At 42.1% G+C, this 15239-nt stretch overlaps 1 protein-coding gene across 1 annotated transcript in view; it reads right to left on the reverse strand.

Annotated features, from left to right (window-relative positions):
- Window positions 1-15239, reverse strand: part of TMEM178B (transmembrane protein 178B) — a 223372-nt gene that overhangs the window by 155023 nt on the left and 53110 nt on the right. The window contains exon 2 of the mRNA XM_050915058.1: window positions 5803-5916. Within this exon, the coding sequence (XP_050771015.1) occupies window positions 5803-5916 (114 nt within the window). The remainder of the gene's footprint in view (window positions 1-5802; window positions 5917-15239) is intronic.

Genomic DNA, 15239 nt, shown 5'->3' on the forward strand with positions numbered 1-15239 from the left:
TTTTTCCAGCCCTGCCCCCCAGTAGTTTTACTGGTTATAAGGAGGTATTTGAGTGCTTTGTAGGCCTAAATGAGGAAGCCTTAATCTCCTGCAAAGTTGGGACCATTAAGGCTGATAAAATCCATTCAGCTTTCAGCATAAATGCTATATGAATTAAAATATTACCACTCTCTACATCCTGTAGAAATCCTTCATTTCCTCCAATACTTTCTCCTCTCAGAATGTGCCGGGCTATTACTTTTGACTTTACAATTCATTTTTTATGCAAACGGCTTTCAGATCACCACAAACACAGGATTATTGCAGTTTTCAACAGCACAGACTAATGTTATCATTCCAATTAACACAAGGCATTATGGTTCCTCTTCTCTTGACAATGCAGCTCCCCATGCCAATGCTCTAAATTCAGAGCCCATATCCTGTGGTCCCGCAGTGGAAGTGAGAAGGTAGGAGACAGGCAAAGGAGACCCCACAGTGCCAGACAAGGAGCATTTCCAAAAAAACCAGGAAATTCTAAACATTTCTCAGGAAGCGTCAGCTATGTATTTGTGAACTGGTTCTCTCTAAAGCAGTCTGGTGACACAATTTCCAAGCTGTGCAGGAAGAGATCAGTTTCCATAGCAATTCCAGCCACTTTCTGCCCAGATGCAGCACTCTCCATGTTCCTGGACACACAACACAGCTGCTGTGGAATACAGGCCTAGGTGGCAATGGCAAGGTGGAGAAGAGCAGACAAACGAAATTCCCTCTTTTGTGGCTGTGTTCAAAGCACAAATTCAGGTTTGTGATATACAGGGAGGAAGGAAAAATAACAGACTTAAAGACCCAGCTATCTACCTCGCATGATAGGCTCTGTGAGTCAGCAAAATAAAAGCTTTTTGAGAGAAGGAAGAATTTTTCATCTCTCTTCTGATGTGGAGACTTTCATGTGATATAGCACAAGCCACTGGGAGCTCTGCCATACAAAGGCTCTGAGCGCCATGCAGCATTTGTTCCGTTTCAGCTACCAAGGCAGGAGAAAGGGAAGAGGCAGTGGTTTGACTTGTTCTCCAAGAGAAAAAGAAACCTCACTCTTCAGGAACACACATCAGCAACTTGCTTGTTTGCAGCACTTTAAAGCCACAATACCTTCTTCACCTGCCTTGGAGAGAAGGTAGCTCTGGAAAAGTCCCCTTTTACCCTTCCCTTGCCAAGACCACAGTGAGGAAGACTGCAGCATGATCCACAAGCATCAGCCCTGTGAGGCTCCAGGCAGGTCTGAGCCCACAGCAGGCTAACCCACAATCCTGTAGTACCTACACCATTGTTCTTGTTGAAATCATTCAAGGAATGGATACACAAAGAAGTCCCACACCAAATACAAGTATGTTCTAAGGTAAAAATGAACGAGGAAGCATAAGGTCTAAACAAAAGAAGCTAGAGGCAAAAATAAAACATCATCATGCTAGACTGGCTCTAAGAAAGTATGAAGACAATCCCTCTCCTCTTATCTGCATCTTCCTCCCTTTTCTGCACTATTTGGCTTCCTCAAAATAAGTTTCTAATCCTAACTCTCCCAGCAAGACAATGAAATGTAGACAGCTAGCTTAAGCATACTTTGAAATTCCTCTCTGCATTTATCTTCTATGCCGTGGTTACTCTTTCTCACAAAACAGTTGTTTCTTAAAGACTGCAGCAGAAGATCAATTTAAAGCCTGGGTTATCTATAGCCTATTTGCAAAAACCAAACAAACAAAAAAAACCCCAACCAAACAGGAATGACCTTCCTACAGTCCTTCTGATGGTCTAAAACAGCATCAACCCAACAGGTGTCTGTTTTGCTCCAAGGAGTAAGACAGTAGACTAAATACTCTCTGGGCTTTGAGTGCCTTACTGCTCACAGTGGCTTTGGGGAACAGCACTGTTGGTTCCTGGAAGACGCCAAACTGGATATAGCTCATTCCCTCATTGCCTTGGTAGTACTACCATTTTCAAAGCAAACACAGCTTTCACCTTCTTTGCCAGAAGAACGGTTTTATATACCAGATAATGGTTTCCTGAAGTGTTTGGGACAAGAGAAAAAAAAATCAGCATCAACATAGCCTCCTTTTTATGGTCAACTTTCTTAAAGTACAAGCATCCAGTTAAAGTGCTTATTCCATCACCTGAAAATGCCTCTCACCTCCCAATGCCTGTACCATATTCTACAGCTCAAACTTCTGCCATGATCACTTTCTCCATGTTTTGTGAACACAAATCTGTAGTATACTGAAAGTGAACCTACGAGAACAGCATAAAACACATGGAACTGAATATGTGAATAAATATAGAACTGTTCAGATTTTCTTGGATTTTTATTCAGATAATATATACTTCCATTTTTAAAAGCATCAATGATGCTGCTGGAATTTTTCAGAAGCCAGAACTATGGATCAGGTTTCTGTGCACAAGGCTGGGGCCAAAATGTGACAAGGTAAATGCCTAATAGTGACTCAATCATATCATTACATTGCCATCTTCCATAGAGACAGTTACTCATGCTCAAAGTTGTTGGACACAGCTTTCCTTCCCTTCTCCCTTCCCCTCCCAGCTCATATAGACACTCATTTTGTCTAATTAAATGAACATTTATTTCCTGACAGGCCAGAGCTGGCAATACTACAATCATCCTTCCCTCTGTCCCTGTTTAACCAGAGATAGTTGAGAGGAAGTGATTGCAGGGAAGTGAAGTCCTATTTCCCCAGCTCATGCTGCCATAGGCAATCAATTTGGAGCAAAGGTTCCATCTTGAAAGTGTCAAACAGAATGAAAAAAGATAAAATAAAAAATGATAAAGTCAGCTCCAACCATCCCTCCAGGTCCTGCTGCTCCCCTGGGTTCTTCTAGCATAGCTGACAGCACAGCTAGAGGAATATCTGCTTTCTGTGCTGACTGGTGCCATGGGGTCCTCAGCCTCAAATTAATTGCCCCTCACCCACTGCTGGGCATGGCTGGAGCCCTCTCTCCTCTGATCCCCTAGCCAGTAAACAGGCAAAGCAACAGATTTCCTTCTTGGGCGCCATGGTTTGCTGCCTACGCACCAGGGAAGAAAAATAACCACTACCAAAATACAAATATGCAAAGGACAGCAGTGGCTTCAGCCTGGAAGAGGCATTTTTCTTTAGTAGAAAAGTGACCAGACACTCTGGTTTCACCTTTCCAGTTCCTCTGAAATTCTCCAGGATGCCATTTTGCCCCAGTGTTTCACCAGGAAACATACTTTTTTTCCATCTCATGCTACAGATCAGAGAAATTACCCATGGCAAGAGCAGGAAGAACAATGAGCCTGGCCCTGCTCCTTTTGCTGTTTGTCACAACACTCAGCAAAAGGGAAATTCTGAATAGGAAGTTGTTCAGAGAAAAATAATGGCCAGGCTGACTTGGAAACACTATTCTACTTCAGGATGAGCAGTGGTGAGCTGAAGTAGCTGTGCCCTGGATGAAGCTAGTCTAGAGGTACAGAACCGGGTCGGCTGCTAAGGCAGGGACTAAAGTTACAGGGACTTTCTGAAGGGACTTAGAGTCTTACCCCACTTTATGTCTACTCCACTGCAAAGGGAGAACATCCCCCCCAACCAAAACACAATTTGAAAAGATCGGTGTTGCCCTTTTCTTTTAAAAGAGATGTTTTAGAGAAAAAAACAGCAAGGTCACTGTTCCTACACAGGAAATAGTCATATAGGTTCAGTTCATTCCTAAATGCAGTGACCTCCAGATCCTCCAGTGGCTAACCCTGTATATCAAGCACTCACCATTGCACCTAACTGCTCTGGAGAAGAGAGCGCTTTAGCAAAGTATTTCTCTCCTTCCCTGTCTTTAGATAAGGAGATTCAAACTTCAGTTCTATCTACATCTACCTACACTTATCTGACTCATGAACTAGCAAGAAAATCTGGGTCAGAAATATGCATGCACACCCACACACTCAGTGTACCCTCCCCAGGGAGGGAACAAGCAGCCTCACCCTGAAAGTGCCTCGGACCAAATCAGATATGTAAATGTGTGAGCAGTGTGTCTAGATTGCCACTTTGGAGACTGACGAATGCACTACTGCAGGCTCCCCTCAGCTGCCAACACACCAGGCTCAGGAACTTGCTGATCCCACCAAGGGATGCACACGCCAAGTGTCTTGCATGGACAGGTATCTTAGTAATGATATTTAAGTTGGAGGGGTGGGGGGTGGGAAATACAAACACAGCTTCAGAATAACCCTTTACTTGAGCCATTGCTGAGATAAAGATGAACTTCTTTAAGAAGACAATAATTCCTACATTAAATAGTGAGATTCCCAGTGGATGGTTGCAGAAAAGTAATTGTTGCTCACAGCAGTGGCAAAATCACACATAAACAAACAAAAGCATAAACCAAAGACCCTTCCTACTGCCCTATGAACCCTAATAGAAGATGTCTTGGGTGGGGGGTGCATTTCTTTTTGCCCATAGATAAGCAATGTTAACATAAAACTGACACCAGCATAGATGACAGATGGTAGCAGAAAACCTGAAGGGAACTGAACTGTCTGATCTTCTGATTTCAGGGACAAATGAGCACAGCACAGTATTTTGCAAGACCAGCCTCTTACAACCTTCTGAGAGGCATGAGTTCAATATTCCTTTTCTTTGTCATGTCACAATAAAAATATGTATTTATCCACACAGATGCATTTCCAAAAAAATTAGGAGTTTAGCAAGACCCTCTAGAACTTTGTTAATGCTTTACCAGATTTGACCAGGTGGGCCTACAAGCACCAATGAGTCTCAAACCAGGCCTGACCTTACCAATGCAGGAAATCAACTATATCATCACACCTTCTCTTCTCCAGGGCTTAAAAGGACCCTCCTAAAGCAACAGCCACATAAGACAGGACTGAAATAGAGACTGAAAGCCCTGGGAACACCAGAGGTCTTACACATTTCTCAAACTGACACAGTCTGGACAGTAGCTGCTCACTACCACCTTTCAAGGTTTTCAATCAGAATCAGCATCCCTCAACCCCTGCCATCTTCAAGGAGCTGTTGACTGCTTCCACTGAGACAGAGGAGCTCAGGACATTCATCAGTCCCCATCATTATGTACTAACAAGAGCAAGTTGCAGTGGCATCCTTCCTTGTGAAATCCTACCTCTTCCATTTTATCAGTGAAAACCCTTTTCCATCTCCAAGATGAGAAGGAGAAAAGCTTTAAGGCCAGCCAATACATCCCAGGGCAATTCCGTCCCTGTCAGATGTTGTGGCTTCAGCAAATTTTACAAGTTGGTGACCACCGGCTACAATTATCACTGAGGGCTAAGCTTCTTCCCTGTGCCTTAAAGGGTGCAGCATTTCTCTTTCTAGATCTTCAAAGGAGAGTGAAGCCACACTCACACAGGAGCTGCTGGCAGCAGAACATATTCTATAATAAAAGCCAGCAATGAATTCTCCTGGAAGCAGGAAACTCAGCAGCAACATGAACTGCATGAGAATACGCTCACGTACAGAGCATTCTACTGAATTAAAAAATAGGGCATTGATTTTGTTATTCATTTTTGTATTTAACTCAATATTAATCTCTGCATACAAATGCCTCTCCCCCATCGCCACTTTCTCATGCCTCAGCAGAATTTCTAGTCAGCAGCAGAAACAGAGATGTAGGTCGTAAGAACAAATTGATCAGTCTGCTACAAACTATATGTGAGAAGAGGGCTCTGAGCAGGTTGTCAGTCAAAGCCTCTGTTCTCATTTATCAGCAAGTGCCTCCCTTAGTCTGCATGTGAGAAGAACAGAGAAGAAAGCCAGCAACACTTACGCAAGGCATGCCACTCATCCTGGCGGATTGTCTTGGTGATGTTGTAGGTGAGGTTCTTGGGAATGGTCGCTGAAGAGTAGTGGTACTTGATGTATGTGCACCGCTCAATTGCTCCTGGGAAGGGCAAAATGCAGAAGAGAAAGTGCTGTTAAATGAATGCAACATGTCCTCCCAGCTGTAGACCAGACAGGCTTGACAACCAAAAGCAAAGGCTAGGAGCAAAGCAATCCCTACCATCAGTCCACTGCGACAACCACTGCTATCTTTGGCCCATGACAGGCAGAAGCTACCTGTAGGGTAAGCTCACATACAAACTTATGATACACCAAAGGCCCCGCAGTAGCTGCCAGTGTCTGCTTTCACCATCAGATATATATGTGGCAAATCACCCCTTCTTTCATTTATTTTCTCTGAACCATGGGCTAGCAGCAGGCATACCAGCATTTACTATGTAGAAACTGTAAATTCACGTCTTTTAGCTTATCATGCAGTAATGTGTCTCAGTGCCCATACTCCAAGGGATGCACAAAGCAAACATCTTTGATCTTTCCTTCAGTAATAAAAAAGAGCACAGGAAAAATAACATATATAGATAGTGAACAATTTTCCTAACCCCCTTTCACCCCACAGCCAAGAAGCCAGACAAGCATAAGGATACGTGACAGACTATGGTATGTCTCTTGAAGGTACCCAGACACTTTCATAGCAGGCTCAGAAACAGAATTTGTTGGCACCCCTGAATAATGAGCCTCAGATGGCAACACAAGTGTCTGAAATGGGCAATTTTTTTCCCCTGTAGTCAGGATTTCATCTACGTTCCATGGAAAAAAGCACCACGTGCTGCTTCTGGTCATATTATTACATTCTCCTTTTACAGCCACTTTCCTTCCTCTACATTAATCACACCTTGAAGCCCTGATCTCCTGGCATCCCTCTGCATAGTTAGTGTCCTTAGAGGAATGGGTCTGGCATAGCCTGATGCTTTGCATGAATTATAGCCTAGCCAAATTGCGCATCTGATCAGAAACCTGTGATAGTGCAACCATTCTTGCATTGATGAAAATCAGTAAGGTTTCCTACAACCCTTTTGCCAGCATCCTCAGCTAACACTGGCTTTATTAGACCTTCTCACTAAGCAGTCAGATTCAAAGCTCATGAAAGTAATTTTTCCATTAATATTATGGTATTTTGGATCAGGCCTTTAATAACTAAATAGGCATCCCTAATGTGGTTGGCCACACTGTTTGCTACTAGCTACGAATGGTCAGAGAAGCAGCTATGCTGGAAATGCTTTTATGTATTAAAAATACATTAAGACAGGCACTCAATAGAATAAATTAAATGAAGCAATGAATTATATAAATAAGAAAAAGTGCTATACCAAGAGGCAGGTAGAGAACACTTACTGTCAGCCTGAACTGAAAAGGCAGAGCCATTAGCCTTATATCGACAGCTCCAAGGGGTTAAATATGCTTTTATGCCACTAGAAATACAGGTTTCTACCTCAGGTTGTAAAATATTACTTGGCATGAACTTAGATCATACACCATGAATTCACAGCATGAATAAGAAAACCCATGAAACAAAATTATTAGTTACATCGCAGTCTTCCAAAGTTAGTGCAATACAAACATTTGAGGTCCTCATTGTTTGCTCCTCTTAAGCATTCTTCACATTCTGCCTTTGACAGCAATTAGATTAGACAAAGCCAAATATTATAGGGGAAAAAGGCAAAATATTTACATATGTATCCGCCTGCCCTGACAGCGTGATGGGCTTCTGTGTGAGTCTGCACCATCTGGGCACCAAATGTACGCCCAGAATTAAAGTTTCAAACCAAGAACAGTATTTAAAAAAAGAAAGCTAGTGTGCAAAGAGCTTTAAAAAAAGCCCCAAATCACAACCTTGCCTTCTTAGAGGTTTTCCTATCCCCTTTTGTGGGGGGATCAGAAGCTTTCATGGATCAGAAGCATTGGCAAGAAAATGGAAAACGCTTATTTGTCAGAAAATAATCTTTAAGTTATCAGATACCTGCCCAGAGAAGAGATTTATATAGAACAGCAGACAGGGACACAGAGCCAAGATTCAAAATAAAAGTATACAGAAGGAAGGAAGAAAAAAAGCCTGTTCCATTTCCTATAATTTCTGCTATAATCAGCAGAAAGCACCTCCTCTTACACCAAAGAGGCTAATTTCTAGCAAGGTCCATCAAACTTTTTATTCTTACTGCAGATACTGTTAGTAGTAATGCAGTGAGCTGTTCACTATCTTATATCACCAAAGCCTAAAGCAGAAAGAGAGATTATGGTCTGAATTCAGGTCATCACTTCACCATATATATAATTTTGGGCTTATGCTTACATCCGTATGGCTTTAATGAGACTTAAGTACATGTGTAAAGACTGTCTAGAACTAAAAATACAACTGCAGTGGCAATGTTTCAATGGTAGCTGAAGTACAGGCAGATTTGAATGGTAAATTCCATGATGATCTCCTTTCCAGCCACACAATGTATTTCAGCACTGTTCCCACCTCTAAATAACACGCTATTAGCCAATAAACATCATGACTCCAACCAAGAGTTTGTAGGGACCAGAAGGTAAAGTGCTCTTCAGTGTACACGGTGAGATGCGTTCTCCTTTTTCCCCTTCTTGTCTCTAAAATATCAGGGCTGGCCACTGCATGCACTCAACAGGGCTAAGCAGAGTACAGAGAATTCACTTGTACCTGGGAATTGTCCCCACTACTTGTCTTACACAGGGAAACAGACCTCCAGGTCAGACAGACAAGGATGCTGCTCCTGGATTTTCACCCTTCTCTGAAGCATTAAGCGTAGGTCCACTGCTAGAATGGGTAAGCCTAATTTTTTGTTACAGGGCTCAAAATACTTCAGTCTAATCCAAGTTACTGGGTTCAAAAAGGGATAAACAGGTGAAATGTAATGGTCTATGATATACCAGATGTCAGCCCACATGACCTAATGGGGCCTTTTGGCTTTAGGCTATTAAATTCTCCTGTGAATGCTGAGTTTAATATACACAGGAGAATGTAGTTCAGAGTGCTTCAGAGCTGTCTTCTGTTAGCTTCCAGCACTTCAATCACTTCAGACTCTAGAACCGCAGCAACCACTGGAGAGAGCATGCAGCCATCTTCATTCCCATGGCCACTGCTGATAGGAGAGGCAGGCAGGATCTTATTGGGAACCTCAAGCTTTTCATGGCCTAAACTGACAAGGTTTCTGATTGCTTGGCATTTAAATATGAGCCATTTATCTAAGCCTGCTCTCACAGGTGCAGAAGAGTGACCCTGAGTTAATGCAACTGGATCAGCACACATCTAGCTAAAGGTGAGAATTAGCTTTTGAAGCTTAGAAAAAGGATTTCATTTGCCTGGACCTGCCAATAAAAATTAGGAAAAGGATGAGTTTATAGCAGTGACAATTTCATACTTCATGGTGTTTCCCTACTTGTCCCACACAGAAGAGAACTAGGTTCAAGACCCCCAAACATCCAGTTCCTAGAGGCCCCTGGGAGAGCAGAGGCAGTGACTGCAGCAAGGATCAGAACTACTGCTCTCCTGGGAAGTCCTCTCAGAAAAACCCTAAGAAATCCTTACCTTCAGATGAATTAATAGCTACGTTCACTCCAGTCTTTGGGGTGGAAGGGGAAGCAAGAGTATGAAAAAAACCCCAACAGTTTCCCTTCCATACCCTCAATAGGGTAAATGCAATTTATGGAGCATCTCCAGCTTTCAGCACTAACTTAGAAAGACCAAATGCAACTGCAGCTGAGCTCTGCACTTTGCTCAAATAATTGGGAACTGTATTTATAGAGCAAACCAGTGAGTGGGTTTTTTCACCTATGCAGCTGCCATAGCAAGTGTTATAGCTGGCCACAAGAAACACGAAACAACCACAAAGCTGCTCCACTGACAGATGCAGTATATTCCATGTTCCTCTGATCAAAGGGAAATGTTCGCTTAAAATCCTAAAGAAAAGTGGCTGACATCTTCAAATATAGTGCTAGGAAAGGTATCAGCAGGAAGATGCAACTAGAACCATGCAGAGCAAAACTCTGTCATACCATCCTCACATAAGCACAGAAGCTCAGAGGAGATTCAGCAGCTGTAACTCTGTGGTCGGCAACCCCCTGTTCCGGCAAAGTTCAGATGCCAAGTAAAATTGAGATAAGGAAACTAGAGATAGCTTCATCCAGAGCAGCTAAGTATTCACGGCATCAAACCTGCCACTCTTCTTACTGATCCACTTCCCTGCTCGGTTCCCCTCCCATATCTGCTGAGCATTGCTCCGTACTATCACCTTATTATTATATAATAATATCTCCTCTTCTCTCCGTTACAAGGAAAATCCTTAAACTGTGCTATAGCAGGAACATCACCTGAAAACATTGTGCAATTCATTTCTATTCAGTTTTCAAAACTGCCCCAATATCCTGATGTTCGTTCAGCTGCCAGTGAAATTCAGCTCCCACTGCATTACTAGGGCTGTAAACGCTACCCCAGTAGAGGCCCCAAACTGTTTGGTAACGCAGGGGATGATCGAACCGTTCACCCACTCTAACCTGAACAGGGTTGAGATCAATTAAAAGGAAGGTCATACTGCTGGTATCCATACTGTATTTGTCTGGTGGGTAAACAGACAACATTTTTCAGAACTTTTGGGCCAGTGTCTTTCTTCATCACCAAGGTCGTCCCCTGTACCCCCCCGCCAAATATAAGGATATTTCAACACTTTCAAACTGCTCCAGGAAACAGTCTTTACCCATGGTTAACTTAAGAAATAGAATGAAAATTCAAAATGTCACCAGGGTATTGGTCACCTCAGTCCTAAAATTTGGATCTCAGAAGTGCCCAGAGGCATTTGCCCTGTGAGGTCAGCTTGACTTTTGCAAAGGTGGTTGTCAAGTTTCAGGAATTTACACTGTCACTGTGATCATATAGTCTTCTGCATAACACAGACCAACTCATCTGAGAGCTGGCAACAGAAAGTAGTCCTTCAAATGGTCTGAAGTCACAGAAACTGGCAATCTGTGAGAGCAGTTAGGTACGTGTCAGTAATGTCACTTCAGATCCAGCCCAAGATGGCACACAGAAGAGTTACTTGCACAGATGACCTGACTATACTCCCCTCCTGCCAATGAGGGCTACAAGATTTCACATTTTTTCCTCCCCAACTTTCAGGGCTGCAGCTTGTGGAACCATTTTTAAGGTTCAGGTACAGATTAACCCAATGCCTGTAAACAAGTTATCTTTGGTAGCTGGAGGGCTCACAGCTACACATAAAAATTTCTCCCACTCTAAGACTCTTTGCAGCAATCCTTGGGTAAGAACAATCAGGAATCTCAGACGTACAGGGAGCCAGCAGCTCACTTGCTGTGGATGAACTATGGCATGGCCATTCCAGACTTCACAACAAGCTAGCACTGACATGACAGTCACCTTGCTTTCTGTAACATGCAGAGATCTGAAACCAGGTGGTACCCATTCTTCTCTTGTAGTATATACATTGATTTCTAAGAAGGATCCAGCTGTACAGCCAGTATTTGTTTTATTATGTTTCCTGCCAAGGCTTTTGATATGATGAGCTTCCTTGAATAGACTGACGTGGATGTTCTGAGCCTTTACTACCTGCAGGCAGCTTTTCCTTCTTCTGTGTTTTAGATACCTCTGGATGAGCTGTTCGTAGCAAGCAATTTATTCCACAAAATTCACCCTTTGTGCTAGCTCTAATTTTTACAAATCTGTTTGAGAATTACTACACAAACATTTCCTAGTAAAAGGAATCTTAGCCTCTGGCTTGCGAACTGCACTCACTACATATATTTGCTATTCATTATGAGAAACTGCCTTCTGTATGAGAGATTGCCTTAATCCCATGGTTTGGTTACTGTTCCCTCATTGGGTGACTATATCCATACCAAGCAGACAGAAGATGTAGATTGGTCATTTAGCCTCTAATTGTTTCACATTATCTTCAGAAAATCTGTAGAGCAGAGAAAGTTTATAGTTTTTTCTTAGCATAACATTTCAGTAAGGTTTCCAGGGGCTATAATCATAGTTAGGGCTAGGATCATGTTACACAAAGCAATTGCATGTGGTATATATATCTGTTAATGTCTTAAAAGTCTTGGCTCCCTTGGACAAGTTCATTATTAAATTGTGCTAGCGTTTTACACAGCCTCCAAACCAGCCCTGGCCATTCAGGCTGGTGCAACTTAAAAATTATCGCCCTCAGCTGTATGTGCTGCCCTCAGTCTCTTAAATCATTTCATATGAATCATCAGAACTCATCTGGAGGTACCTTAATATAGGCAAGGTTGTTGTTGCAGTTTCAGCATGCATTAACTGGTCAAACTAACCCTGGAGGAAGGTAGGAGGAGAATTAGTCTCTACCTTGACCAGCTGCTATGACAGAATTGCAATCAGATATGCAGACTAGTTAATGAACTCATGATGAGTAACTATCTTCTTAATGAAGGCAGAGACTTCATTAGAAAGTATTGCAACACACTTACCAGGATTATTTCATTACCTCTGGAGTAATACTAACCATGAAAGTACTGGTTACATATTTGTACCTATCTATAAATATATTAACGCCTAAGATGTAGGAACATTATTCTTCTGCATTAATTGTAGAATTATTTATGTTAGAAGGCTCCTCTAGATGTCAACTGGTCCAATCCCCTGCTCAAAGGAGGAGCAACTTCAAAGTTAAAATCAAATTCAAAGATAGTTCACGTTGCTCAGGGCCTTGTCCAGTCAAGTTTTAAATACCTCCAAGAATGGAGGTGCACAACATCTTTGAGCACCTGTTCCAACATCCGACCACCTTCATTATGATTTTTTTTTTCCCCCTAATACATAATCAGAATTTCCCTTGGTGCCACATTAATATCTTGAATACTAGAATACCTAAGGGTAAAGGTCTAAAAATCTAGGAAGAATATGCAAATAACATCACCTTAATCAACATGTCTAATGAATATTCATTAACTTGTATGCATAAATAGAAGCCAATGTTCTAATTAATTGAGCTCGAGATAGATTTTCAGCCACAGCATGGGCCAAATTTTTAGAACAGGAGATCATATTTGTTCCTGGCTGGCTCTGGCGTCATCCTGACTTGAGATTCAGCTTGGTCTGCCAATAGGACTTGTTGCTACTTGTCCTAGACAAAGTGAAACAACTTCTGGTACTGGTTGTTGCTTGCTGTGGGCTGCAAGGAAATTGGGCTGAAGCCTCCCTTCAGTTGACAGGTTGGGGTTTGTGTCTTTTGGGTTTAAGACTAAGTTGCTGGCCCCTAGCTGCTACCTCTATAAGTGGTTAGAGATGCACTGTCAGCTGCTACTCACCATTTACAGGTTTGTGTAAAAGTCAGAGAGAGGGATGTGATATAGTCCCCTTCACCATTCACAGACCCATCCAAGGGTCACATATTGGGAGAGACAATGAATGTGTCTATGGTAACACTTAGCATGTATCAGGAGTGCACTTTTGAAAAGGACCTCCTGATCATCTCTAGTTACCATGCTTTGGTTCATAACATGGTGTGCTGTAAGACCACACCAACTAGATTCTTCACAGATAGAGCTAAATTGGACGATTAGCTAATGGGAATTCAACTAAAGGTACAAGAGCAGAGCCAGTCTGAAGTAACATCCCCTCCCTGAAAACACACACAAAGTGAACATTAGGTCCTAAGCACCAATTGTTTCTTACAAACCCACCTCCATTGTACCACACTATTTACAAATGTAGATCTAACCTATGCTGCATGCTGTGTCTCTGCAGTTTGAATCATCCTAGTAAGGACTGCCAAAGGAAATTCAGCCTTGAGTGACCATAGCTCTAGGAGAGCCACCTGGAAGGATGCCTTATCTACCTAGATGGTTGATCTCCAAGACTGGAGAAGCATATGGAGCAGCCACCACAGCATGAACAGTACCCCAACAAGAAGCACAAGTCTGCAGTCAAGTTCTGTAGAGCTGCAGTCATCACTGATATGCTCACATCAGCCATGCTCACAAACACAGGTGGGCAAATAGTCTGTGTTTTGGGTTCAAACGCCAACTTGAAAAACTGGGGGGGGACGGGACACTGACACAACCAGGAAAAAAAAAATAAACCAACCAGAACTTCAGATCAATGGAAAAGTTTTGTACAGCCACGAAACCGTATTCATCCGTAACTTATTTTGACACCTTTAAAGAATAATTTAAAAAATGTATTTCAATTGAAAGTCTGAAAAATATATTTTGAGAATTCTAAAACACTGACATTTTTCTTAGTTTCATAGTGTTTTTTCCAACCGAAACTATCAGCCATATTAGATCAAGTTTCACAAGTAGTTCTGCTCCCTTGCAAGCTCTTTGCTTCAGAGCCAATTTTCTGGATGAAAATAGATAACAATTTGCTAACTGTACTTACTATAAAGGTACTTACAAGCACACTAGGCACCTATATCTTCCCTGTTGGGTAAAATGCAGAAAGCCTGCTAGGCTGCCAGTGGCAAATGGATATTTCAATAGCCAGAACTCTACAATATCACCTAAACTTGCTTTTTACATGCAGATGTCTTTACTGACCAACAGAAAATGTAATGAACACAGAACTTCAATGTAACATACTCAGAAGATAACAGCATCCTCTGTTTTACCTGAAGGAAAAGCTTGCTTGTATTCACCAAGTTGGCAGCCACTGAAAGGATGAGACGTTCATAAGATAAATATTACTTCGCCCCTGAAATGGCACATACCCAGCAAACACATTAACAGAGTGTACAGCTTAAAGATTTTCATTACGAAAGTGAGCAAAGGTTTTTTCAGAGTGACAAGCAGAACCTTCCTGCTCTTTTTTCCTCCCATTTTTCTTTTACAGTTCATCTCACTTGATTTCCAAATAAAGGTTCTCTCAGAGCCTCTAGCTGAGTAAAACTTGTTAGACAATGCTCAGCTGGTAAAGAAGTCTTGTAAAAACCCAATGAAAACATAGCAGGGGGGATGGTTGAAAGGATCCAACATACTGTACTATACTGTACTATCCATACAGAAATGGGGTAATAGATGACAGTATGCCATTCCCATTCTTCACAGGTCATCTGGGATGAAAACCTGTCAGCTCACTTTCAGTACTGGTCCATTAGATCTCTAGAGATATGGAAAAAAATCAGATACAAAGTGCACATGAAATGGAAGCAATCCATGAAGCTTATGGATATCCAGACACACACAACAGCTTTGTCATGCGTGGGCTGTATGGTGACCAGATTCCACACAGGGACTTCCAAATATTTCAGACTGAAACACCTACATTTCAATTTCAACTTCTGTTTCCACACCGAAATACCTAAATCTCCTTTTCAACCACTGTGTGAGTAAAGATAGAGGCGCAGACATGTGTGTATGACTGAGCAGACA

Source organism: Gymnogyps californianus, chromosome 1 (genome assembly GCF_018139145.2).
Source record: "Gymnogyps californianus isolate 813 chromosome 1, ASM1813914v2, whole genome shotgun sequence".
NCBI lineage: Eukaryota > Metazoa > Chordata > Aves > Accipitriformes > Cathartidae > Gymnogyps > Gymnogyps californianus.